This window comes from Morus notabilis, unplaced genomic scaffold (assembly GCF_000414095.1).
Source record: "Morus notabilis unplaced genomic scaffold, ASM41409v2 Scaffold489, whole genome shotgun sequence".
Lineage (NCBI taxonomy): Eukaryota > Viridiplantae > Streptophyta > Magnoliopsida > Rosales > Moraceae > Morus > Morus notabilis.
Window position 1 is genome coordinate 218,195 of NW_010357331.1, and position 25,246 is coordinate 243,440.

General features: G+C 33.8%; 3 protein-coding genes across 6 annotated transcripts; 2 read left to right on the forward strand and 1 right to left on the reverse strand.

The window, feature by feature from the left end:
* Positions 1 to 995: 995 nt before the first annotated feature.
* Positions 996 to 4,413, forward strand: LOC21397863 (probable O-methyltransferase 3). Its single transcript, XM_010089734.1, has 2 exons — positions 996 to 1,811; positions 4,108 to 4,413. Exons 1-2 carry the CDS (start codon positions 996 to 998, stop codon positions 4,411 to 4,413), a joined length of 1,122 nt encoding a protein of 373 aa, XP_010088036.1.
* An 8,232-nt stretch (positions 4,414 to 12,645) lies between these two features.
* Positions 12,646 to 16,490, forward strand: LOC21397864 (probable glycosyltransferase At5g03795). Of its 4 annotated transcripts, none has more exons than XM_010089735.2 (5): positions 12,646 to 12,711; positions 13,556 to 13,802; positions 13,893 to 14,037; positions 14,466 to 15,039; positions 15,736 to 16,490. In XM_010089735.2, exons 2-5 carry the CDS (start codon positions 13,635 to 13,637, stop codon positions 16,235 to 16,237), a joined length of 1,389 nt encoding a protein of 462 aa, XP_010088037.1. In that variant the 5' UTR covers positions 12,646 to 12,711; positions 13,556 to 13,634; the 3' UTR covers positions 16,238 to 16,490. The 4 variants fall into 4 exon arrangements, with proteins under 4 accessions (XP_010088037.1, XP_024024576.1, XP_024024571.1 ...); XM_024168808.1 differs by having other exon boundaries at positions 14,475 to 15,039; XM_024168803.1 differs by having other exon boundaries at positions 13,893 to 14,034.
* A 1,011-nt stretch (positions 16,491 to 17,501) lies between these two features.
* On the reverse strand, positions 17,502 to 20,988 carry LOC21397865. Its single transcript, XM_024168927.1, has 8 exons — positions 20,804 to 20,988; positions 20,306 to 20,511; positions 20,163 to 20,230; positions 19,920 to 20,060; positions 19,141 to 19,182; positions 18,514 to 18,653; positions 18,032 to 18,133; positions 17,502 to 17,918 (listed from the first exon to the last, which is right to left on the reverse strand). Exons 2-8 carry the CDS (start codon positions 20,359 to 20,361, stop codon positions 17,790 to 17,792), a joined length of 678 nt encoding a protein of 225 aa, XP_024024695.1. The 5' UTR covers positions 20,362 to 20,511; positions 20,804 to 20,988; the 3' UTR covers positions 17,502 to 17,789.
* Positions 20,989 to 25,246: the final 4,258 nt, after the last annotated feature.

Here is a 25,246-nt window from a genome sequence, read left to right on the forward strand (position 1 = left end):
TGGCGGTGGTGGTGATGTGGTGGAGAACGGGGCCGTTGGTGGGCACTCCACCGTCGAACTCCGTAACTCCGGTCGAATGAATCTCCAGCTCCATAACGGTGCTCTTGATCCGCTGATAAGGCCTGCGCTCCGTGTTCTTCGATAACGTAGCAGTTCCAATCATCGATCATGACTACTTTACCTCCTCGAGAAAGAACCGAGGGCTCTGATACCAACTGACGCAGTAAAATGGGTGGAACGGGATTTTACCGTTCTAATCTAGACAAAAAATTCTTAAATCCACTTAAAAGAAACCTCATTAGGGGAAAATTTCTAAATTAAAAAGTAAATTCAACTCTAATTTAATTATTAAAATATTTAAAGTCTTCTTAATACATTAATTAAGTTGCTACCTATAAAATGATGATAACAAAACAACAACTGAGTTAAACAACTACTTATTAATTTTATAGAAGAAGCGTCCTTGCATAATTAATTTGGTGTTGCTAACGTAAAGAACCCCTTATAAATGTTATTTATAGTGTTCAATAGAAGAAGTTGGTATTGCCAAGGTTATTCTCATTAATTTGTTTTCTGAATAAGGGCAAATATAATTAATTTGAACCTTTCCTTTCATCGTTTTTACGTAGTCACAAAATGGTGAGGAATGGATATAAATTTGTACGTAGTTTCAATATATTACCTCACAAGCATATCAAGAAAATCTGATTGTTGGATGTAAAGTGAAAGTGATGTCCTAACGAACCCAATATGTGCAAAGTTAAAAAAATAAAAATGGAAAAAAAAGTGTCATCATTGCTTTTAGTATATGATTCTTTTTTTGTTTTTTTCTTTTGAATGGAATAAATGATTCTTTTAGACAAAGATATGATCCTACCCCACCAAATATTGAATTAGGATATACAACTAAAATGCATGCAATATCATTATATTGCCCTATATATAATCGGAGCTTTACTAATATGCAGTATATTGTAAACCCTTTCAGATTAACAATGGAGAAACGACTAAGAAGCTTTAGAAATCTTGATACAGATTTACAGATCAATGAAGAGAAGGCAACTGAGCTACTTGGCGCTCAAGCCCACATATGGAACAACATTTTCAACTTCATAAACTCCATGTCTCTAAAATGTGCTGTTCAATTGGGCATACCAGATACCATCCATAAACATGGCAAACCCATGACTCTTTCCAAACTAATAGGCGCATTGCCAGTCCACCAAAACAAAGCACCTTACGTCTACCGCCTTATGCGCATCTTAGTCCACTCGGGCTTCTTTTCTCTCCAAACAATTGGAGAAAGTGATCACCAAGAAGAGGAGGGTTATGTTCTTACTGATGCTTCCAAATTGCTTGTTGGGGATAATCCCTTAAGTGTCGCACCTTTCTTGCTGGCTATGCTTGATCCTGTCTTGACCAAACCGTGGGATTTTCTGAGCACTTGGTTCCAAAATGATGACCCGACGGCATTTGACACCGTGAACGGGTTGCCCTTTTGGAAGTACGGGGGCCAGGAGCCAAAGATGGCAAACTTCTTCAATGATGCCATGGCTAGTGATGCTAGGTTGGTCATCAGTGTCGTGATCGAAAACTGTAAGTGGGTGTTCGATGAACTGGAGTCCTTTGTAGACGTGGGAGGAGGAACGGGTACGGTGGCCAAGGCCATTGCAGCAACATTTCCAAAAATGGAGTGCACTGTCTTTGATTTACCACATGTTGTTGGAGATTTACAAGGGAAAGACAACTTGAAATTTGTTGGCGGGGACATGTTTCAACAAGTTCCTCCTGCAGATGCCATTTTGCTCAAGGTAAATCCAATCTCATGATTCCTTCTTTTATTTTTTTCCCCTATTAGCTATCCCTGATTGATCTGTAACTTATTAATTCAATCAGTTTATTATCGATTGATTTCAATCTATCGATCAATGATTAACCGTGGTCTATAAATGATTGACCTCAATGTATCATTAATTGATCGCGGTCTATAACTGATTGACTAAAAGACGATCCACCTAAATAAATGTTATAAGTAGGCCATGAAGTTCTATGTCTCATAAATCTAACATACATAAAAGAAGCAAAGATATTGCTCATTCTTTTGCCACATATCAACCTCTCATTTCTCTCTTTTGTTTTTATTTTTTTACATTTTCTTATTTCTAATCTTTCTTTTGTTTATTTTTACTTTTTCTTATTTCTATTTTTATTTTTTTCTTTAGTGTTTTTTAATCTTGTGTTCTTTTGTAATTTAATCTTCTTATAAAATACTTTCATGTCTTTTCTTTCCCACTTTACCATATCTAATATAATTCATTTTATATACCAATAAAAAATTTACTATGTGATATATTTTTCGTTTTAAATGTGCTCTACTAAACTTTTTTCCTTTTCTACTAAGCTCAATTACTAGCTTAGTAATAAATAAATACAACTAAATGTTAGAAGAAATTTTATATTTTCATATACTATGCCAGGGTAAAATTGAGGACACGAGTCAATATTTGTATTACCATAAAAAAATCAGGGAATTAGAAATTCGTATTATATCCCATCTTTCTTGGCTTCTTTAAAAACAAGTTATAAGCACGCACCTCGCGCGTGCATTTAGAATGGCCCGTTAAAAACATTTTCTAACTTTTAATACCAGGATTTATGGGAAAGAAAAACGTATATTATATTAGCTTTTTTTTTTCTAATTTAGTAATGGGTTTATTTCCTAATATTTTTTCCTTGTGTAGAATATTGCCTCACTAGTTAAATCCCTAAATGCCAATGTTGTGTTATAATTGTTCATACATAACAATATTATTGACGCCAATACATTTCTTTTGCATTTTAATTTGGGGGATCTTTGAGCTTTAATGTTATAGAGACACGTGGAGATATATTTCCATCTAGATACCTTCGTTTAACTTTCAAGTATGTCAAATTTATATTCTATATTTACACACACATTGCATCTTAAGGTAAGCAAATTATTCAATTTGAATATTGGATATAAAATGGATCGATCCAATCTAATCTAATTAAGGTCTTGTTCGCTTCGCAGATTTGAGTTTTTAATTTGAGCTTAGATGTGACATTTTTTAAAAGTTTTTAATTGTAGTAAAAAAAGTTAAATGTGACATTTTTTAAAAAATTTTAACTTTAAAAATCTAGAACTGAAAACTCAAATCGGTGAAATGAACGAGGTTTAAATATTCAATTCTCATTTGATTTGATTGGAAAACTAAAAATCCACTTGAATTTGATTATTTTCGGTTTTTGAATATGAAAATCCAGTAAACCGATCCAACTCAATCTAGTGTACAAGTGTACACTCAAATATATATAAGTCGTTACCTTTATTTTTATTTGCTTTCTCTGGCCATGATGCATTATTTTAATTATGATTGGTATCATGTGTAGATAAAGGAGCATCATTTCAAATTGTTTAATCACAAGGCTTAATGATTAATCCCTTATTAATCAAAACTGCAACTTAAATAAACTAATTTCGAGGGTACAAAATATACAAAGAGCAGGCATGAATCATGTGATTTAGAAGAATCACATTAGATCGGGAAATAATATCAAATACTTTTCTATTTGAATATGATTACTTCTTCTATCACCTTCAGTCAGTTTTTACCGTCGTAAGTATTTATAATATCCTTTTATGTAGACAGTTGACATGACTTTTTAATCTTCTATTGGTTGGGATACACAACAGTTTGGTAACAAAATTGCAGCATTTATTGATGAAGCCAGAATTTGATAATTTGAGAATGGGCACTCCTACATAATTGATGGCATTATTAGATGGATAGATATGACCTAGATCTAATAAGATCCACTTTCTCTGTGTACAAAGATTTATCCCTTCTTTTTATTATTTTTTTTATTTTACATATTGGGTGTGACACCAAATAACTGATCACCAATTCATTTTTTTATTAATTTATTATTCATGATGTTGACTACTCAGCCACCATGTCTATATTGGGTGGGCAATTGGATGGAACTAATAATAATTTCATGAAAATTTAATATATGTTTGGTTGCAAGTTGAAATATTTAATTTAGAGGATATGATCATTGCTTTACTCGTGTCAAATTAAACAGTGGATATTGCATGATTGGAGTGACGACGAATGTGTGAAAATACTTAAGAAATGCAAAGAGGCAATCACAAGCAAAGGAAGCAAGAAAGGGAAAGTGATTATAATTGACATCATGATAGAGAACAAGGATGAAGACGACAAGTCGTATGAAACTCAACTCTTCTTTGATATGATGATGATGGTGTTGGCCACTGGCCAAGAGAGGAATGAGAAGGAATGGGCTAAGCTTTTCCAAGATTCAGGTTTCAGTGATTATAAAATAATTCCTATTTTGGGTTTACGATCTCTCATCGAAGTTTACCCGTAATTACAATAAATGATTAGTTTAACAATTAATAAGCTTGGATTGGACCCAAATAATCTAGTTTTTGCTTGTGTGTAATAATTAAGAAATATATTTCCTGATGAGAAATGGTCTACTTGGTAATTGTGATATGATCTATGTCTATGTCTAAGTTGTCTAAAATAAAATAATATTAATGTGTTGTGCACCTCTATCGAGTAAAGTATATTTTATATTGTTAATAATATTATTACTCTTTTGTCCAGATTAATTGCTTTTTTTTTTTTTTTTTTTTTTTTTTTTTTTTTTTTTTTTTTTTATACAAACCTAAAAAAATTTTATCTATGTCTCTTTATTTTCACTACAATAAAATGGGATTTAATTAAAACTATCAACTAGAGCCGCATGATTCGAAACATAGAAGCGATCGCCGGTACAGCTCGACTCTTATGAGAATATGACTGACCATGTCCAACCTGAAAACCCACAGATTGGGAAACGATTAATAAGGTCAGACTGGTCCCCCAATTAAAGTTTTCTGGCAAAATTCTTTGACCCAACCAGACCTGAAATGTGGTTATCATCTCCACGAGATTTGTGCGGTTCTGAGTGAAACATCTAGTGGGGCTGAGGGTTTTGAAAGAAATGTGGCCAATGGGCACTCAAATTTGTTATCTAATTTTGATGTTTTAATTGATGTCTAATTAATTAAATTATGTCACTGATCATAACGTTTCTTGTAACTCTTGCTGGGATCATTCTTAGAAAATCATAAAAAATCTGTCAAGCACATAACTTATAGTTATTAGAACATGTCAATATTGCAGTTCAACTTCAACTCCAAAAACTAACAATTAATGCTGCAATTGGTGTTGTATTTTCAATTGTTGAATTAAATATTTCAAATATTTGTGGAGCCATTAGGACACTTGTTTCTTTTATTTTTCTTCAGCAAAAATATGTTTAGTCCATCAAAGTTTGAGGCACGTTTAAGTCTTTCACGAAGTTTTCATGAAGCTTGAAATAATTAAGCTCATGCACTAATGATGCACGGCTAATGGGCATATTGTTGGTTGCTTCTTGGCTTTATTAATTGTAGTGTCGTTCATAAATATGTATGCAAGCTACAAAGTTTTCACAAAACTTTTTTATTCCTTGACTTATAAGGCTTATCTTATTTCACTTACAAAAGCAAGTCTAGAGACAACTTTCATGCAACTTCACCTTGCCGAGAAAGAGTTTGAGGCTTTCTTTGTGACCACCTTTCATATATCTTGAAAGCCAATCGCAAACTCTAATACACTTTATTTACAAAATGATTTTACCCCTTATTTATTTTAGAGCCTCTTGATAATACTGAAGCTAATTTTTAGGATATATAATGTTCAAACTATCTTTCTTAATAGAAATCATAATTTTTTTTTAAAAAAAAATCTTAAAATATTTTAAAACATTAAAATATTTAAAAGAAAAAATAAAATAAAAAGGTTCATGACTTTTTTCCTAAATCTATTAGTTTTTTATTAATTAAATAAAATGATACTAAGGTCATTTTACATCCAAAAATTAGCTTTAGGGTGCCAAAAAGATGTTTTTAAAAACGTCAAGATACCACTTTAATATTATAAAAGAAATAGGGTACCAAAAGACCTCTTTGTAAAAATAATCTAATAGAAAAGCTTTATTCATAAAATGACAATTCAAAAATTTTTATTTGCAAAATGACTTTCTTTTAAAATATGACAATCTCTCTCCTCTCCACTCTCCCTCCAGAGCCCTTTGCCAACCCTCACTCACTCTATTACGCTCCCGAATCAACTTTCCCAGCTCGTCCAAGTCGTCACCGCCCCTGGTATCTCCGACGCATAATTCCGGCGAGTTAATCCCTCTTTTTTTTTTTCCTTTAATGATCTACCGTTAAAAAAATGGAGCAATAAGAGTTGAAATCTTATTCTCCAATCTGTGATTTGGCACCAGATTAGAGTTGAAATCTTGGTGTTTGATTTTGCAAGAGTGCCATTGATTCCGGCGGTGAACTTTCTCTGGAAATAAATAAAATTAAAATTAAAAAGTAATTTTCTTAATTTTACTTTTTCACTTAGTTATTGTGACGATCTTAATTTTACTTTTTCACTTGATTATTTTAGCCAAATTCTCGTACCAAAAGCATATTTTATTATAACACATGATATCAAAATGATTTGACCCCTTATTTATTTTAGAGCCTCTTGATAATTGTAAAAACGTTCTCAAGATTTCTTCATCCTACTCTTGCTAGCTAGAGGTTCAAAGCCTATATATGTTATTGAAGATGTTGGTTCACAAAAGTATGTCATTAGCAAAGTTTTGCATTTTCAAATGTCTGATGAAAAAGATATCTCTGCACGAATTCATGAATACCACATGCTTTTGAATGATTAGAAAAATGAAGAAATTATTTTGCCTGAAGCATTTGTGGTTGGTTGCTTGGTTGAAAAATTGTCAAATTCATAGAAAGATTATAAGAACAGTATGAAACATAAAAGAAGGCATTTGAGCCTTGAGGGTGTGATTGTTCACATCTCTATTGAGGAAAAGAATAGACTCAGAGATAGAGCTGAGAAAACCAAAGAATTGAGTTCCAAGGCTAATGTGGTAGAGAGCAATACAAGTAGACCTAAAAGTAAAAATAAAAATGAAATGTACTATAACCCAACAATAAGAACAAATTTAATGACAAAAATCAATCCTTTAAAAAGAAAGGAAACTGCTTTGTCTGTGGAATGCCTGTACATCATGCTACTCAATATCGTTACAAACACAAGAAGGGAGATGAGAATCCTCCGACAGCCAATTTGACTGAGGGAGATGAACACTGGTAGAAATTTAGGATTTAATGACCGTTAATAACCGTCGTTAAAAGATTAGACCATGGTTAGGAAAATCGTCAGCTAATCGAGAGTCATTAAATTGTTGTACGATATAACGACGGTTTTTATCCGTCGTTAAATAGAACATTAGACGACGGTTTATATACAAAATTGTCGTCTAAGATCTTCCCAAAATGATAATTTTGGCAGTTAGATTTCACATTTAACGACGGTTGTAAAACCGTCATTTAATTAGAGACGTTAAATGTCAATTTTTTTGTAGTGAAAATTGTTGTTGTTGTTGTGATCTCCAAAGTGAATATGGTTGAAAGGAACAATGATTGAGCGATAGACTCATACAAAAATAAAATTATTTTAAGACCGCTACCAAATAGGCCCTTTAATTCTTCGAACATGTTTCTTGGCAATTTCATCCCAATAATTTTTATGGTGTTATTATTTCATCGACTTTAGTTGTTAACAAGTAATGAGATTTAGATGGAATTATTTAGGGAGATAGAGTGAAAAAGCATAATTAATAGGTTTCTTAGTAAATTATAGCATAATTTTTTTTAGAATACATGATATGTTGAATTTACGTTTATAATTTATTGCTTCCAGTTGAATATTTTTTTTAGTTTTAGAGAGTTTTAAGGAGTTATTTACGTATTTTTAGTTTGTTTTGTAGGTGAGCATAATTTGGAGTTCATGGGCAAGTTCTTGAAGCTTTATTGGAGCTAAATGGAAGATGGAGTGCCATGGCCTTGAAAAGTAGCGCTAGGCACTGAAAGGAGTCATTTTCATTACAAAAACCTGAGACTAGAGAGCCTTGGCACCCACACAGTAGCGCCATGGCGCCAAAAGATGCAGCGCCGTGATGCTACTTCGAAAACCAGCGCCCCCATTTGAGATTTCTTACTCAACACCGCGGTGCTCATTAAGCAAAGTCGCGGGCCGGTTCATGCTGGAGATACTAATTTGAGCAGTTTTGATATCTAGAAATTTATGAAATTGCCATTACGACTCCAAAGACTATAAATAGGATTTTTAGGGTTATTTTATTTATCTTTTGGCTGAGAAAAGAGGGGAGAGTCTACGTTATGACGAAGGAGAAGAAGATTCATTCGGGAACAAAGTTCGATTTCGAATTCGACAAACAGTTTTCTGCTTTCTTAAATTTCTTATGTTGAATTTTTATTATTAGCATATTTTTAATTTCAATTATGTTCTAAATTCTTGATTAGGGCTACAAGTGTACGTAGCCAAGACAATGAATATTTGATTTCAGTTATTTCCTTTCATTGAAGTTTATTCACTAAGAGTTTTTTATTCATGTATGTATTTCTTTTATTATTCTCAATGCTTTCAATGATCTATTCAATTATTGAATTGAATTGAAGGCCTAATTTGAAATCCAAGAAGGAGATTTTTAGGAATAACTGCTCTTAAAAGAAACAGTAAAGTGTGTATGACATCGAGCTATAGTAATACAACTTGCGAGAGTTATTTGGCAAAACCAGAGAGTGTAATGAGTTTCTAGGGTATTAGAGTTCACATCGAGCAATAGTGAATTTACATGTTAAAAATATATTTGATAGCATCCTGTGAAGGACTATTTGACAAATTAAGGTTTTTCATTCTACTGCATGCATGTAGATGATGTTAGCAAGTAACTGGAATTAAATTGGAATTGTCTTGGTGAAACTTATATGCTCTAGTGCTTGCTTATTATTGAATTTCCTTTAACTTAAATTGCACATTTATTTTGATTAATTTTGACAATTTATTTTCTTTAGTAATTTGTCATTAATTATTTTTGGCCTAAATAAATTGGGAAAATTATAATTTCAGTAATTGTCAAACTAGTCTCTGAGGAAACAATCTTTTACTCTTTCACAGTATTACTTGAGCAATATATAGTAAATAGTATAATTAAATATGTTAGGGTTTTAAACATTATTAAAAAGTCAAAAATACCCTTTCCCACCCCTCTCTGCTTCCCCCTTTTGGTCATGTCCACCATGGCCAGCATTGGCGTCATTAATTTGTCAGCAACTGGTAAATACCATATTGATCCAAAAGTCCGGTCGCCGGTATTGATAATGTTAAATATAATATTTACTTAAAAATAAAGTATTTACTAAGAAATACTCTATTTACCTGAAAGTCCGATTGCCGATAAATACTATATTTATTCAGAATTATCATCTTTACCTAAAAATACCATATTTACTTAGAAGTTGGGCTGCCTGCGCCAGCCCAGAGACTGTAAATACTGTATTTACACGGATATATGATCTCCCGCATTGATGAATGATAAATATTGTATTTATCTAAAATTCGATCACCAATAATAAATGTTGTAGTTACCCATAAATATTTTATTTATGACGGTTCTTAATGTTTCTTGAATTGGTAAATGCAATATTTACATATAAAAACATAATTATTATTACTCTTGAATCTAGTAAATGTCATATCTACTCGTAAATATTTGATATTATAAATCCAGCAATTAGCCACAATCCCCTAAATAGCAAACCCTAACACTAACCCTAATCCCTAACACTCTTCCGCCCTTGCTGCCCACCACCTGTCAGCCCACTAGAAAAGCATTCATGAAAAATCAGTGGCAACCTGTAACGAAAAGCAAACAACACTAGATCTAGCATCAAATCGCTCAATTTTGTGTAATTTCAGAACACGCAGGCCATAAATTGATAAATCAGTGGCCTCAGATCTGCTATTTTGCCTCAAAGGCCTAAGCAATCAGCTCCTTGGAAGCAAATCAAACAGGCGTCGACTGTTGTAGCCACCATAAATTGATATGAGCAGCCAAGACTCAGCGTTGTTGATACCCGATCTCGTACCAGGTCCATTCGAGGGTCTAGGCCCAAATCTTCATATCTCGTGACGTTATTCGGCTAGTTTTTTGGACTGGATTCACGCTCGGAGAACTTTTGTGGGTTGTGATTTGGTGAGCTATATGTAATTAGATAGGCCCGTTTATCATTTAATTCGATATGATTTGAATCCTGCTTAGGAGATTTTTAAAACTAATCAAATTAAATATAAATGGGTGATGGAGAATTCACAAAGGTCTTCCTTTCATCCTATTGGAAGCCTAAAAAACCAAAGTCCATGCCATAGAACCTTTCCCACTTGCCTAGGCTTGAAACTCATTGTTTTAACTCCAATGGAGGCTTTGTCCACATCAAAATGTGCCTAGCGGAGCCGTTCTTCATGTCAAGCATGTCTGTTGGAGCGCTTCCTTGCACCGAGGTACGCCTAACAGAGCTGTTCTCCGTGTTAGGCGCGCCTCCTCTGAACTTCCTTCTTGCCAAGCTCACCTGTTGAAGCAACATCATTTGGAGCAAGCTTTTGTGTTACAAAAAACATGACAACTGCTTAGCCATACTTGCACAAACCATCTCTGATAAGTCTTTCCATTCTCAGACCATCTTCTTGTCAGCTTAGAAAGACACCTGATGGCCTTGCTCTATCGGGATTGAGTGTGCAGGCCTCCATCAGAGCACCAAGGTTTGGCCTCCATCATTCACTTTATTTTCTGAAAAATTTTCTTTTCTATAAAAGAAGTACAAAATTCTTAGCTCACTGTCAATTTTTACCTTCAAAATAGCTAAAATCCACTATTTCCTTTCTTCTTCTGGACAAAATTCTTTTCTTCTGGATTCTCTGTCATCGTTTCCACCTGCGACATCCCGCTGCTGAAGAAAATCCGATGAGTACGAGACGTTGAGAAACAACATACTCAAAGTGCGCAAACATTTTCATTTTCACATGGCGTTGAACAACATTTCTTTATCATTGTTCCCAGTCCTCGAGAACATGCATATGTGCAGCTCCTTTTTTTTTTTTTTTTTTTTGATATGTTGTGCTGTAGCAATTTATAGGCCGCTGACAGTGCAATACATCATACATCAACACATACGGCCCACAAATTCTGCTCTCGTCAACAATGATCTAAATAGAATCAACAAATGAGATCCATTTTTGGGGTTGATCTGTCCGCGAATTTTGTATATTTCACTTTATGTGTTTCAATAAAATATATAATATATGTGTGTGTATATTTCACTTTATGTGTTTCAATAAAATATATATGTATGTATGTATGTATACACACATATGATAAAGTAAAGATCCATTTAATTGTTATGGTAATGTCTATGATGATAAATTATAACAAATTGGAAAAAAAAAATCCACGTAATTATACTTAATCTTCTCTCTTTCTCTCTGTTTGATTTAAAAAAAAAAAAATTCTAATAAAAAGATTAAGTGGAACTAAATCAAAATTTAACAAGCAAAATGAGAGCTTTTAAAATTTAACGGGTAAACTCAGAATAATCATAAAGTTAGTGAGATTAACCCTTTTTACAAATATAATACAATAAAAGTATTTTTTTTAATTAAATTATGGGTAGCCCGTTTGGCCACCTGTCACTCTTGAAGTATCGTTTTGGATGTTTCAATATGGCAGAATTCTTTTTGTTGATAAATGGTGGTTATAAAAGTACTATTACCAAAGTCATTAAAGATCACCAAACGCGATCCTTATTTATACATATATGTATATATATTGAATTCTATTAGTTTGTGTGTACGCATGAAAGTCTGTTTGAAGTATTCTCTGATAAAGACATTATTGTACTGTTGTGTATCTTTATATCATTTACAAACCGAGTTAGGTAAATATAAAAATATGTTATGGTAAATAGGATGAAATTTGTCGCTTTTTTTGATACGTAACTTCTATAACTTAAAAGAGTAATTTTCTAAATTTTAGTGCTTATGATGGCCAAACTTAAGAAAGAATTTTCTATTAGTGTGCAAGCGATGCTTATGTTTTATCAAGTAATAGAAGAAATTTGATTCTAGAGAGATGTAACAATTATGCAGGACTTGGACTTGATAAGATTATCTAATGGATTTAATCTATTAGAAGGTAAATTAGAAAATACAGTTTATAAGCAAGTTGACCCTTTAATTTTCTAATTTTGAAAAGTCAGTTTTGAAGACGTGACATAATTAAGGCATTTTGTCGCAATATATCCAAAATTTCAATATGCCTTCAAATGAGCTCGCATAGCGTGTATTTGGGTGTTTTTATCCAAATTTTATACGTCATTAAATTAAGACAAATCTTCAAATCGTGGAAAGTTTATTAGGAAGGAAAAGAGTGTCAAATACAAAAAAAAAAAAAAAAAAAAAAAAAAAAAAAAAAAATTTTAAAATTTGAGGTTATACTTAAAAGACCTAAATGCCCTCCAGATTTTAGGAAGAAGGGGTGGTATTTTAGTAACTGTGCATAGTAAGAAGGAATCATTCGTGAAGCATGAAAATGAAATGAACATTTTAATATAGTTGGAGCAAATCAGAGAAACAAAATGCAACACGTTCCCTGCTTGGAAAATGCCAGTATTTCCTCAATCTGCCCTTGGTTTTCCGGGTAAGCTCCAAAGTCCCCATCTGAGTTTTAGTTCTTGGAATGTAGGAATATTCTTGTGATAATATTTTATTCATTGGGTTTCTTGTTTGATCTCAACAGACGGGTATTTCACTCTAGTTCTTTTGAATTTCTTTTCTTTTTTTTTTTAACATCTAACTTTTAACCATTTGAGGTTTCTTTGGTAGATTTTAAATGTTTTACAATGTTTTTGGCAACTTTCCAGTTCATATATTTCTTGAGAGTTCAAAGTTAACTTTTGGGTTACTTGGGTTGCTTAGAAATTTTTGACGGTCTGGTTTGATTCTGAATTTTGTTTTGCTAGTTTTTCAACATACAAATAGAATTAAATAAAAATAAAAGATATTAGGGATGCTTTACGTTTTTGCAGGACTAGCTGGATTATAAATGTGTTTTCTTGATGAAGTTATTTATGTGATAAGAGAAGAAATAAACAAAATCACCCCGTTGACTTCGAAACAATTTACTAATGATGAACAAAATGTAGCATAGAAATTGTTTGTTGACATGTCTATGTGACGATATATCATGTTGTTGGTTTTCCGTTTGATCCGCACGCTATCAGTGCCCCATGAGGCTTGTTCACGGTATTTAAAGATGCTTTAGGATTGAACTGTTATATCCTTGTATAAGTTGAACTGTTTTCTAGAGATTTAGCAACCACGAGGATCATCAAATGTTTCCATCTAATGGATCTGAATACTTTCTAATATAAATTGTTGAGTTTTCTTTCAGAAAACATCTATTGGTTTGATCACAGAAAACATCTCTTGAGTTTTCAATAACAGTGTTAGTTTTGATTGCTAATCTTTTATTCTTGATGCAGAGGTCCCGCTTATACATTCGACTTAAAACCGCAACTAGAATGTGACAAAATCTGGATTCTTCCTGTTTAGCAAGTCGAGATGGCATTCAAATCAACGAGGAAATGGATTGTTCTCATTGTTGTCATCCTATCTTTTGTATCTTTGCTTGTGCACCTCTTTATTGCGAGGTTTTCACCCGTTGAGCTGGTGCAGTATGATTCAATGGCTGGATCGGAAGATCATTTTGTTTCCATTTCAAGGAGACATGTAGGAATTCCACATTTTTTTGGTATATGCAAGTATTGTTTGTCTCTGTTTTAGGTCATCTAATTGGTTACTTAGTTTACAATATGACAGACTATTAGGAATGAGAAACCACCGAAGCTCATAAAGCCGCCGCAGTCTATGCAGCCCTATACTATTAGGAACGAGAAACCACCGAAGCTCATAAAGCCGCTGCAGTCTATGCAGCCCTATGCCTACTCCAGAAGTAGCTATCGTGGTAGTATTTTCTCTAATTTACAGAACTATTTCTTTTTTAGTACTTAAATATCGTGTCTTTGAAAATTTGGTATTCGTGATCTTGCGTGGAATAAGCTATCTTTATTTCATAATTCAACCTGTTGATATCAGCATCTAGCTGGAATTTGTAGGGGTGAGAGATCCAGTGAGCATATTATATCCGATACTTGGTTCAGTACAGAGTCAAATTTGATCAAGATTTTGCGAGCTTACTGTTTACCGTAGGGAAATTATTATCATTGTTTTTAATTGTATTTTAACAGAAGCCATGAAGAAATTTGGAAAGATATGGTAATTTAATTGCTGAAAGAAGCCATGTATATGTATTCTTTGAAACTTGAGCCAATGATGTGCGTAAACTTCTATTTACTTATGATGGTATCTTGAGACTCCACTCTTGGTTTTAAGGTTCAGCAGAGCATGTCAATAAATACGAAGTGTTCCATGATAGGCATATCTTTCAGGAAGACTACGAAGAAATGAAAAGAAGCTTTAAGATATACGTTTATCCTCATAGGCGAGATGACCCTTTTGCAAATGTCCTCTTGCCAGTTGATTCTAAACCCGGAGGCAATTATGCCAGCGAAGGTTACTTTAAGATGGCCCTTTCTAAAAGCCGATTTGTCACAGAGGATCCAAATAAGGCAGATCTTTTCTTTCTTCCCTTCTCAATTGCAAGGTTGCGTCATGACCCTAGGGTCAGTGTGGGAGGTATACCAGAGTTTGTTCGGGATTACATTTCAAATGTTCGCCGAAAGTACCCATACTGGAACCGGACAGGTGGGGCCGATCACTTCTACGTCGCTTGTCATTCCATTGGACGGTCAGCCATGGAAAAGGCAACTGAAGTCAAACTTAATGCGATTCAAATTGTATGCTCTTCAAGCTATTTTGTAGGCAGTTACATTTCTCACAAAGATGCCTGTCTTCCACAAATATGGCCAAGAGAAGGAGATCCTCCTAATCTTCTTTCATCAAATAGGTGAGACACATACTTGAGTGCTATCTCTTTCTTTACTCAGATTAAAGCTGAATAGTTTTGCATAATAACTTATGCTTGTTGTCCTTGTTAAAAGATGAATAGATGCTATTTCCTTACAAAAACTTCTTTTTACTGTTTTCTCTCATTCTTCATGTACAGTGTAAATAAATTATTTACACTGTATTTGTCATTAAATAAATTTTTTACGCCCAATAATAAATATTTATAAGTAAATATGCTATTTATTTATCGTTTTAAAAATATGCTATTTACTATGAAACAGCCTAATTAAAAACCTTATCTTGAGGCGTAAGCCTCACAACAACATGAGGCTTACGCCTCGCTCCACAAAAGAAAAATGTCTTAGGATCTGATTGTGCAATTCAAAACCTTGCTCATTGAAAGATGGTGCAATTCTTTTGGATATTAAACTAGAACTTGGGAAGTAGGCTTCATGTCATTTTCTGAGTTACCAAAGGTTTTTATTAATAGTACTTCAAAGCAGGCTCATCCTATATGTTTCTGTGAGTTTCTTTCATGATATGGCAATTTTTCGTTTTAAATCTCAATTTTTAAATGCATTCAGAAACACCATTATAATTTTAGCAATAACTTTTCATTATTATATAATCTGTCTACATGAACAGGAACTCATCTCATTTCCTGATCTCATGTTCATGCTAAAATGAAATGCAGGACAAAACTTGCATTCTTTGCGGGAGCAATGAATTCCCCGGTACGCAAGCAGCTTGTTCAAGTATGGAGAAATGACTCTGAGATCTTTGTCCACCATGGTCGGCTCAAAACACCTTATGCTGATGAGCTCCTCGGGAGCAAGTTTTGCCTCCATGCTAAAGGCTTTGAAGTAAACACAGCTCGTATCGCGGACTCATTGTACTATGGTTGCGTTCCGGTAATATTGGCCAACTATTATGACCTACCATTCATCGACATATTAAACTGGAAGAGCTTCTCGGTCGTCGTTGCCACTCAAGACATCCCTTTGCTCAAGAAAATCCTTAGAGGTATCAGCTCTGATGAATACTTAAGGTTACAAAGGAATGTGTTGAAGGTGAGAAAACACTTTCTATGGCATCCTTCTCCTAGAGATTATGACGCCTTTTACATGGTAATGTATGAGCTTTGGCTCCGTCGAAGTTTATTGCGAGTTCCTTTTAGTGTCCTGAAAAATTGGTAACAAGTTTTTCTGGCTCTTTAAGTTTGTGAATTGGGGGGCTGGCGAAAAATTGTTCACCGGCTAGTTTGGTAAAATAGGGATGAATGAACACCATGTTTTGGCTGAGGATATTATGGTCTTTTATGTTCAAATTTTTCTCCATTTAACCTTTTTCCTCAAACAGTGACTTCAAAACTATATAGGTAAATGTTGTAAATTAAGGTGCTGCCTTTGCTTACATATAGTCACCGTACCCAAATTCGGTTGTAAGAAATTCTGTGCAGAAAGAAAGATTTCCAATGCAATAAGCCAAATGCAGTCAGACCAACAACTGATCAAAACTAACAAAATGCAAAAGCTATACAGAAAATAGTGTGGACGATGCCGGATAATGATGACAGAAAACCATAACCAAAAGAAGGACATATTTTGATTTCTCTTTCTTTAAAGAAAATCATGATTTACTTTTTTTTTTTTTTTTTTTAGAATACGGGATCGAACTTACAACCTCTTAATGAAAGTCCACCCATCAAAATTGACACCAAACAAAATAGTCTTGGGTATGTTGAGCTCTTTTTTATTAATACAACACGATACCCATCAAATGTAAACCAAGCTTTTAGAGTATTATGAAGAAAAAGACAGTTGCAGTAATTAGCCAAATATTTTGAGCTGCAAATTGTTGCAGAAAGGGAAAGTTTTCCAGACAAAGGAAGGATTTATCAATGGCGCATTAGTCTAAGCAAATAGGCAAGGACAGGACTAAAACAAAGAGCAATGTACTATTTTGCGATTATCCTTTTAAGTTTAAATGGCTTTACTAATAACATAATAGACTTCTTAAATGATTTCCGAGACCACAAAAGAAAGATCTATGCATTTGTGTTTACACTTAAGAGGTATAATTTAATTTGATCACGGAAACAATAGCAGAAAATACAGCAAAGCAATTCACTTTTAACTAATATTGCAAAACCCTGTTCAAAATTATTGCAGGATTTAAAAAGTGGAAATCGGTTTCAACAATAGCAACAAAAATATGTATACTTGAACAAATGCTTATTCACGTGTGGAAAGAAGAAGAACCAGGTATATCATACCGTAACAAAATCCTTATAAATACTATAACAAGTAATGAAATTAGGACTAATAAAATACATCACTATTCTAATCACTGAGAAAATAACAAGAACCATCTCACTTTTGTGACTTTAAGAATAAATAAATAAATAATAAACTAATAATAATAACTCACTTAGGACAGTAAAATAATTTCTCATTTCATATTAGGGAGTGAATTTAAGATCAAACTAGATCAAAACCCGAAAATAAAGTACTCTGCATAATGAATTGTGTCCACCTTCCCACATGCGTGTATTTATGGACAGCATATTGATTCATTTAAAGCATAAAGTACTCATGCTTACTAGTAAAAGTTTTATTTGTCTCATTGCCTCTTTCAGTAAAATAAACATACTGCATTTTGGTTAAATGACTCTTCAGAAATTGATCAGTTTGAGATGACAATCTTTTAGCCAATGAATATCAGCACTCAAACACGCATCACAGAAATTCAGGGAATAAGTTTCCAGGCTTGGTGCATGATATCATCATTTACAAAAGGACGCAAAGACCACATAAGACGGTAAGTCTCTAGTTCTCCCGAAGATGATTCCAGATTTAAAGCTGAAACAATCCTTTCCTGCAACAATTTAATCATGCCAAAACTCTAAACAGGCAACAAATTCTGAACATAGCATTAATTCGCAACTCTAAGAAAGAGGAGGAAATAAAGTCTACGATTAGTTAGACTACCTGCATCTTGTAGTCTTGCTTAACCATACTGTAGATGATCCCCATCAATAAACCAAAATCAGTAACTTCAACTTTTTCAGAATCAGATGATGGAATTTCCTCCTAAAGACAAAAAGGATGACAACGTTAATGTCCGTATTCAAGTGTCTACTTCATGATAATAATAATTCCTAGTCTGTTCTGAATTTTGAGATCAGAAAGTTTATTTTTTATTTTTTATAGAAAAAATAATTGACCATTAAACCAAAGCTCCCAATTGATAAGAAAATCAATAATAGATAAGAAAAAGGACGATAAAAATGTCAGAAAAACCAAATTTGGTAATATATGTATATCAAGTAGTAAAAAATATAAATAAGTTTATACTTGCAGCGTGAGTGAAATATTAATTTAATAAGACTGATAGAAAAGTAATGTCGATTTTACTAACAATATCAAAATATTCATTAGGCCCTCAAACAAAGAGGGAAGAAAAAGACTACCTCATCGTCTGTAGTTTGTCCTTCTTTGGTCCTATCAGCAAAAATTTTGTCCAAAAAGGGTGGCGAATTTCGTCCTGCAGTCTGCAATGTGCTAATTACATCCTCCAATAGGGATTCCAGTTGATTAAGCATGCTTTTGCCTGTACTTACCATAACATGCTCAAATATCAATTCCAAAGTACCAGGCCACAGAAGAGTAAGGATGAAGAATATTTATCAGGTAAGATGCAACCTATTATTCGGGTTTTAGAATTGTAAGTGTCCAACTAAAAGAGGAAGGAAAGCAACATATCACGAGGGTATAAAAATTCAACACTCAGGCATTTTGAATTCTTATACAATTGTCACAGCACTACAATTATAGAATAAATCATAGTCCTAAATACTAATAAACTAGATTTCTTATGGGTTAATATTTTCAATGAAGCATCTGGCGTACTGCGTAAGTCAAAGCAGACACTGAAATGTGCCATGAACAAGAAATACTAGCAGCAAACACACAAGCAAAGAACAGAAAAAGAAACCGAGTTGACTTTACTGTACACTCAATACTTTGATTGTTTTTCTATCACGTGATTTCTTGGTGACAGAAGATGAAATACTAAACTAAATTTAAAGCGATGTTACCTTTAGTCAAATAGTCGTTAAGTCCAACATGGCATGTATTCACTTCTGCATGCAAATTTTCCCAATAAAATAAGCAAAGTGCCGTTAAATGAGCAAATTATCCAAAATAGCAAAAATGGAGAGTAAAGACACAATAGAAAACTGTAATAACTTCAGAACAGCAGATGAAAAACAAAAACATTTAACTACGAGCAGATAAGGCCATAACAGTAAAGACTGCACCACCATTTCTAAACTCTAAACTCTCAGACTCTAGGCCCCTTTTGGTTCATGGGTACAAACCCATGTTTTTAAATTTGCTACAGTGTTTTCACAAAAAAATTTGAATTTAAAAAGTTAATGCCAATGGATTCTCTCACAAAATTTGAATGCTGAATCAAAACCACTTATTTGAACCATGACCCAAACAAGCCTTTAACATTAGTTGAGAGCATAACTTAGAATAAAAAAGTGTGAAAATGACATATCTGATTATTGATATGTTATTCTTTTTTGTCCTCCAATGCATAGTACTATATCAAATGTATATCTATCATAACTCAAGCTTTAAAACTTGTAAAAGTAAATTTTATTTTTAAATAATTTAAAGATGACCATATTGTAATTATTAAGCAAAACTAAAATTTGGCGTATGCTATATTATTTCTTGAAGTCAAAGTTGACACGAAGTACACACATATGTCGAATTCATCACAAAAAATAGCATTGCATCATAGAGTGATTTTCCTACATACCCGAATATCAAAATTTAAACTTACACTTGCTTAAATTAAACTTACACTTGCTTATGTTTTGCTCGCCATCATGAGTCTTTATGCATCCAGCAACAAGGTATGACCGAAGCCTCTTTGTTTCGTTAGCGCTAATTATGTTTTTAACCAACTCTGACGTTTTGTCTATGGGCGATTTTCGAAGAAATTCTACATAAAAAAAAAGACAGTAAAAATCATCATCCAAATTCAATTATTAATTGATGCATATAAAAATAATAATAACAATAACAATAATAGTTTTGAACCTACCCAATCCTTGATGAAATCCAACAAGTAATCTGCTTCCAAAATCCACTAATTCGTCAAACTCTGTAACCCTACCATCAAATTATCATTTTTTAATCTGAAAAAAAAAGACCCAAACAAAGAGATAAATGCAAAATTTAGTGTACCTTGCCATGAATTCCTTGAAAATGGTGAAAATTTTCTCAGCCTCCTCGCTTTCCATCCCGTAAAGATACGGTGCCTGGCGGATTAAGGGTAAAATTTGAACATCACTACAACAGTTCTCGTCGCTCTAAGAGTTTTCGCTGCAGAAATTGGCCTTCTACTCAGTCGAAAACTGGAAAGCTCGGCTATGATTCCACGAAGAGGAAGACTAGAGGGAGAGAGAATCACAATCCATTATCAAGCATTTCGAGAACCAAGTTACAAGAGAAAAATAATCATTATTATTATCTCTCAATGCAGCACACCACTTATAGTCGTAAGCATCAAGACTAAGCATATGGAAATTTCCTCATCCTCTTTCCGGGGAAAAAAAAAAAGGGAAGTGAATGCAATTTAGGGAAATTTAGTGAAAAAACTACAATGAAATTGTATAAAAACTTGAAAAATCATTGACATTTAAACAAATCTCATTTGAAAAGAAAAAAGAAAAAACCACTCACTTGAACTAAAACTCGGCCTCTGGGAGGTACAGATGTGGCGGCGGCCGGCGGGGGAGGCGTGACGGAGGCCGGTGGGCGGCGCTTCGGTACAGGGGGGTAGAGATGGGTAGAGAAAGAGAATGAATGTTGAAGAAGTAGAGAGGGAACTTGGGAGTCTGAGAAGAAAAGAACGTTATGAAGGTTCTTTTGACTTGTTAGGTCTGAAATATTCATGAAATTTACAGGGTATATTTATACTGTGTTTAGAACGGAGATTCGTACCATAATTTGAATTATGATTTATGGTTCGTTATAGTATTTTTTTTATAAAAAATACACATAAAATGAGAATGGTTCTTAATCATAGTTCTGAATTCATGAACCAGAAGAAAAAAAATGATTAAATTAAGACAGATATGTTGTGAAACAATTGTGTGAATACCACCGCTTCATATTTCATAATCTCTCATTTAGGTCCCGTTATCTCATTCATAATTAATCCTTTAATGTTGTGTATTATCTCTATATACCTATCTTAATGTATATGTAACTCAAATCCTTTGGCATTATCTCCATTTATGACTCTTAGCCTATAAATAGAGATGGTATGAGCATGTTTGGATCACTCCTCATAAGTGAATGAAAAATTAAAAAGTTATTTTGACTTTCATATTCTCTTATATTGTCTTTGTATTTTCTGTAGTTTCTTAGAATTTTTTTTTATTTTTAAATTTGTTTTATAACACGTTATCAGCATGAGTCTCTAACCGTAATTTCGTTTAAGTGTTGTTTACTTTTTAGATAGACTACTGTTGACGGTGAAAATTCATCAATAGAATAATAACAAATTTCTAAACAGTTTTTTGCGAATTAAATGATCTAAAACGTAATTAAAAGCGGAATTTAAACAAGAAGACACATAATTTATAGTGGCTCACCCTCAATTCAAGAGCTACGTCCACCGTGGCGAGGAAAGAAATTTTATTATCATTAGAGGAATTACACACACTAATGCTCAGAATGAGACTTATAGATTTTCTAACTTATAATCCCTTATTTATACCCTAGGTCACCGCCCCTCCTTGTTTCCCTATTCAAATTCAGGGATATTTCCCTTATCTTTTGGGTTAGTTTCTCAAAAGATAGAGATCACGATCAATCATGACGGTTTTCTTATTTAAATTTCATATTTCTAGATTACAAATAGTAAATCTCATAGAGAATCCTCCAAATCTTTATTTTTGCATAGCTTCAACTCCTTAAACGCTTCCTTCAACCTCTTTGTAATCACCTGTGAGTGTGGTCGACCTCATGTCCTCTTCTCACAACAGTTGACCTCTTATTCATATCAGATGCTTCCTTGTAACGGTCGACTCTTAAGAAGGCCATTTGCTGACATGGCTCTTTAGGCTGAGTTGTCCTTAATCATTTTATGCTCTTCTTTTTGGCTTGCGGGCCCCAGTTAAGGACTAATTTAGAGTTCGGCGCTTTACTCTACAACATTTGGCCACTAGGTCGAGGCATTCCTCTGGACTGTTCGAGCTTTAACCAAGCAGGTTCTCCGTTATGATTCTCCTCCCCTGAGTTAGCTTGCTTGTGAAGGATTCTAGCCCTAAACCCCTCTACGCAATTATGGCTCTGACATGGAAGATGCTTCTTGGGTATAGCAATAGTCACGTCGATCATGTCACTATGTCAATCGTCCCTTTATTATTTCAAACGGTGCGATCTCAACTGTTGGATCACGCTCTTTCAGGTTCCCGCCTATACTTCCACTATTGGATCGCCCTTTATCTCCACCGTCGGATGATCAATTATTCAATCCAACAGCTAAGGGGTGAGGCTTCCCCTTCTTTATAAGAGGCAGTTTTAGAATGAATTTTTCATCATTTTTATTCTGAAACTCGACGAGAGTCTACTAAAATTTCCTCAAGCCCCTGAACTAAACCATCTTTCGAAGCTTTCTCGAAGAATTCCACACCAAATCTTCAGATTTCCTCCAACTTTTGCCCGAGTCTTTTGATTTTCCAACTTCTGGTAAGTTTTTCTTCAAAACTCTATATTTCTACTTTTCATTTCATGGGAAATGTAGAAACTTTTCCATACACTGGTTCGGATATGTGCTAATTGCTTGTTACTCCTACAACATATCTTAGAAATAGGTTAAATTAACAAAAACTTACCTTTTATTACTTTTGCACACTTTTGAACCATTTTTCTAGGGTTTTTTTAACTTATTTTGGGAAATTTTGAATTCTGGGCTCTTAATTAAATTTATGGGTTTTACTTTGAATGTTCATCGTTATGTTGAATACTTGTCGCCTTAGGTGGTAAATTTCTCAGGCTTTAGATTACGTGTAAGAGTTATGCAATCTGCATCCTAACTTACTTTTCCTCTTTCCCCCTCTCGACCCTTAGGTGTTAACTATTTGACTTCTTTCTCTTTCAAACTTAGTAATGCCTCTAAAGAAGTCTAGTCGTTGAGAGTGCTCTTTGTCAGTGCCTCTTATGAGGCATGACCCTTCCACTAACTGTCGAGCCTTCCGGAGAATCTTCTTCAACTGGAAGCGAAAATTCCCTACTGTGAAAAGTCAACGAGTACACGGCCGACCCGATAAATGATAGAGATATCGTCGATTGATTAATCGAAGGTGACGACGACAATGAGAATGTCTGCCAGTATACCGGTGGAGTCATCTCTGACTATTTCGAGTCTCTTACGGACTTCCTCTTAGTTTCGATGAGCGGAGATCCTGACAGCCCTCTTTCTCTACCGATTCTAAGGTGTCGAAAACTCGAAATTGAGATATTCAAAAAGCATTTAAGGACGAGCGTATTGACGCTAGATGGTTCTAGTACCTTTTTCCGAATAAAAACTTTAGAGTGAGCCATCCTTTTCTCGGTTACCTCTCCGTTTATACCAGGTCGTTCACTGCGGGGATGACCCTTCCAATCCACCCTTTCGTCAAAGATCTCTGCCATCTCCACGGCATTTCTCCAACTCAGCTAGCCCTTAACTTCTAGTATTGCTTCGCCGAAATGTAGGTTCTTTAGCATCAGCGCTTTGACCTCGAGCAATCCATACCCGTACTTAGTAAACAAATAGAAGGAGTTCTCTCGTAGTCTCAAGTATAAACCCATATTCTTCATGATTAAGGGTAGGTTCAAGCTCCACCCTGCTGACCGCAGACTCCGACACCGAGGGGTCTAAACTTCTTTTGGAAGATTATGTGAGCACTCTACTGTTGGTAACCGAATCGAATTCGGATGCGGAAGCGTGGTAGAGGGCGGATCAAGTATAACAAAAATTTTCACAAAACTTTTGAGATACTCTATAGATTATATTAATTTATGCACGAATAAATTAATCATATTAATTTTTATATCAAGACCTCAATTAGGAAAAATACCTTGAGGCCGACTCGGATGATAACTTAAGTTCTTTGACCACGAACGATCCTTGCTCCAAAGCCTTGTGTTTAGAAAACCAAAGTCTTCCACGTCAATTTCTTGAATCTATGTAGACGTGTGTGTGGGCACACTCGAGACAAAATCGGGTTAGATCAAACACTCGAATTTTCCACAAACACCAACGCATGCATGATGTGAAATTTTTAGGAGAAAAAATATTTCCTTCTCTCTCTCTTGGGAATTTTGGCCAGCCCCCAAAAAAGTTAGGTCAAAAAATTGTCACGCGCAATTTTTTATCATATCTTATTTATATAGTAGAAGTCAAACTTCTAAAAGGAATCAAATCTCTATCTCCTATTTGAATTTCGAACAAAAATTCTCCTCTCTCTTATCTCCTTATGGCCGGCCAACCCTAGGGTTTCCTATCCCTGTGTGAGGTGCCAATTGCAGATAGGAAAGGAAGAGAAAATCATCATTTATCCTGTAGTCCAATTTTAATTCAAATTCAAATTCGAATTTAAGTCAAACTTAAATTAATTTGAATTCTAAATTGAACAACTTATCAAATAAGTTTAAAAGGATAAATTTAAATTATGTTCATAATTTAAATTCAAATTTAAATAATCACATTATTTAAATAATAATTAATTCTCAATTAATTATTTTTGAGTATTTAATTTTAGAATTTCATAATTCTAAAATTTCCATTTTGCCCTTTGTGTCTGGTAGAATTACAAGGACGATGCGGGGACTAATGGACCTATAATCCCGAGCTCCAATAAAATTAATAATTAATTAAACACTTTAATTAATTAATTAATTATATTAATTCCAATAGTTACTCACTATAAACTTGGAATTGACCTTTCGAAATTATAGACATTAATTACTTCTAAACTGTGAAGTATCCATTTGATAAAGTCATTGCATATAGATCAATCCTCCATAAATAATTCATAATTAGAGCCAAGTAGAATTCGTTAACCTCTCTAATTATATCTTCATCCTTGAGTACCATTGATTCTCTAATGGATAGTGATTCATAAAACACAT

What these genes read in the sequence shown, in the direction of transcription:
- LOC21397865 (XM_024168927.1), bottom strand. Translation starts at nt 20,361, where the DNA reads ATGGAAAGCGAGGAGGCTGAGAAAATTTTCACCATTTTCAAGGAATTC. An exon ending in TAACGACTATTTGACTAAAG is followed by an intron (nt 18,654 to 19,140) that starts GTAACATCGCTT and finishes TGGTAAGTACAG; the next exon opens with GCAAAAGCATGCTTAATCAA. An exon ending in GACAAACTACAGACGATGAG is followed by an intron (nt 18,134 to 18,513) that starts GTAGTCTTTTTC and finishes TTTTGTCTTTAG; the next exon opens with GAGGAAATTCCATCATCTGA.
- LOC21397864 (XM_010089735.2), top strand. Translation starts at nt 13,635, where the DNA reads ATGGCATTCAAATCAACGAGGAAATGGATTGTTCTCATTGTTGTCATC. An exon ending in TTTCCATTTCAAGGAGACAT is followed by an intron (nt 13,803 to 13,892) that starts GTAGGAATTCCA and finishes ACAATATGACAG; the next exon opens with ACTATTAGGAATGAGAAACC. An exon ending in AATCTTCTTTCATCAAATAG is followed by an intron (nt 15,040 to 15,735) that starts GTGAGACACATA and finishes AATGAAATGCAG; the next exon opens with GACAAAACTTGCATTCTTTG.
- LOC21397863 (XM_010089734.1), top strand. Translation starts at nt 996, where the DNA reads ATGGAGAAACGACTAAGAAGCTTTAGAAATCTTGATACAGATTTACAG. An exon ending in CAGATGCCATTTTGCTCAAG is followed by an intron (nt 1,812 to 4,107) that starts GTAAATCCAATC and finishes CAAATTAAACAG; the next exon opens with TGGATATTGCATGATTGGAG.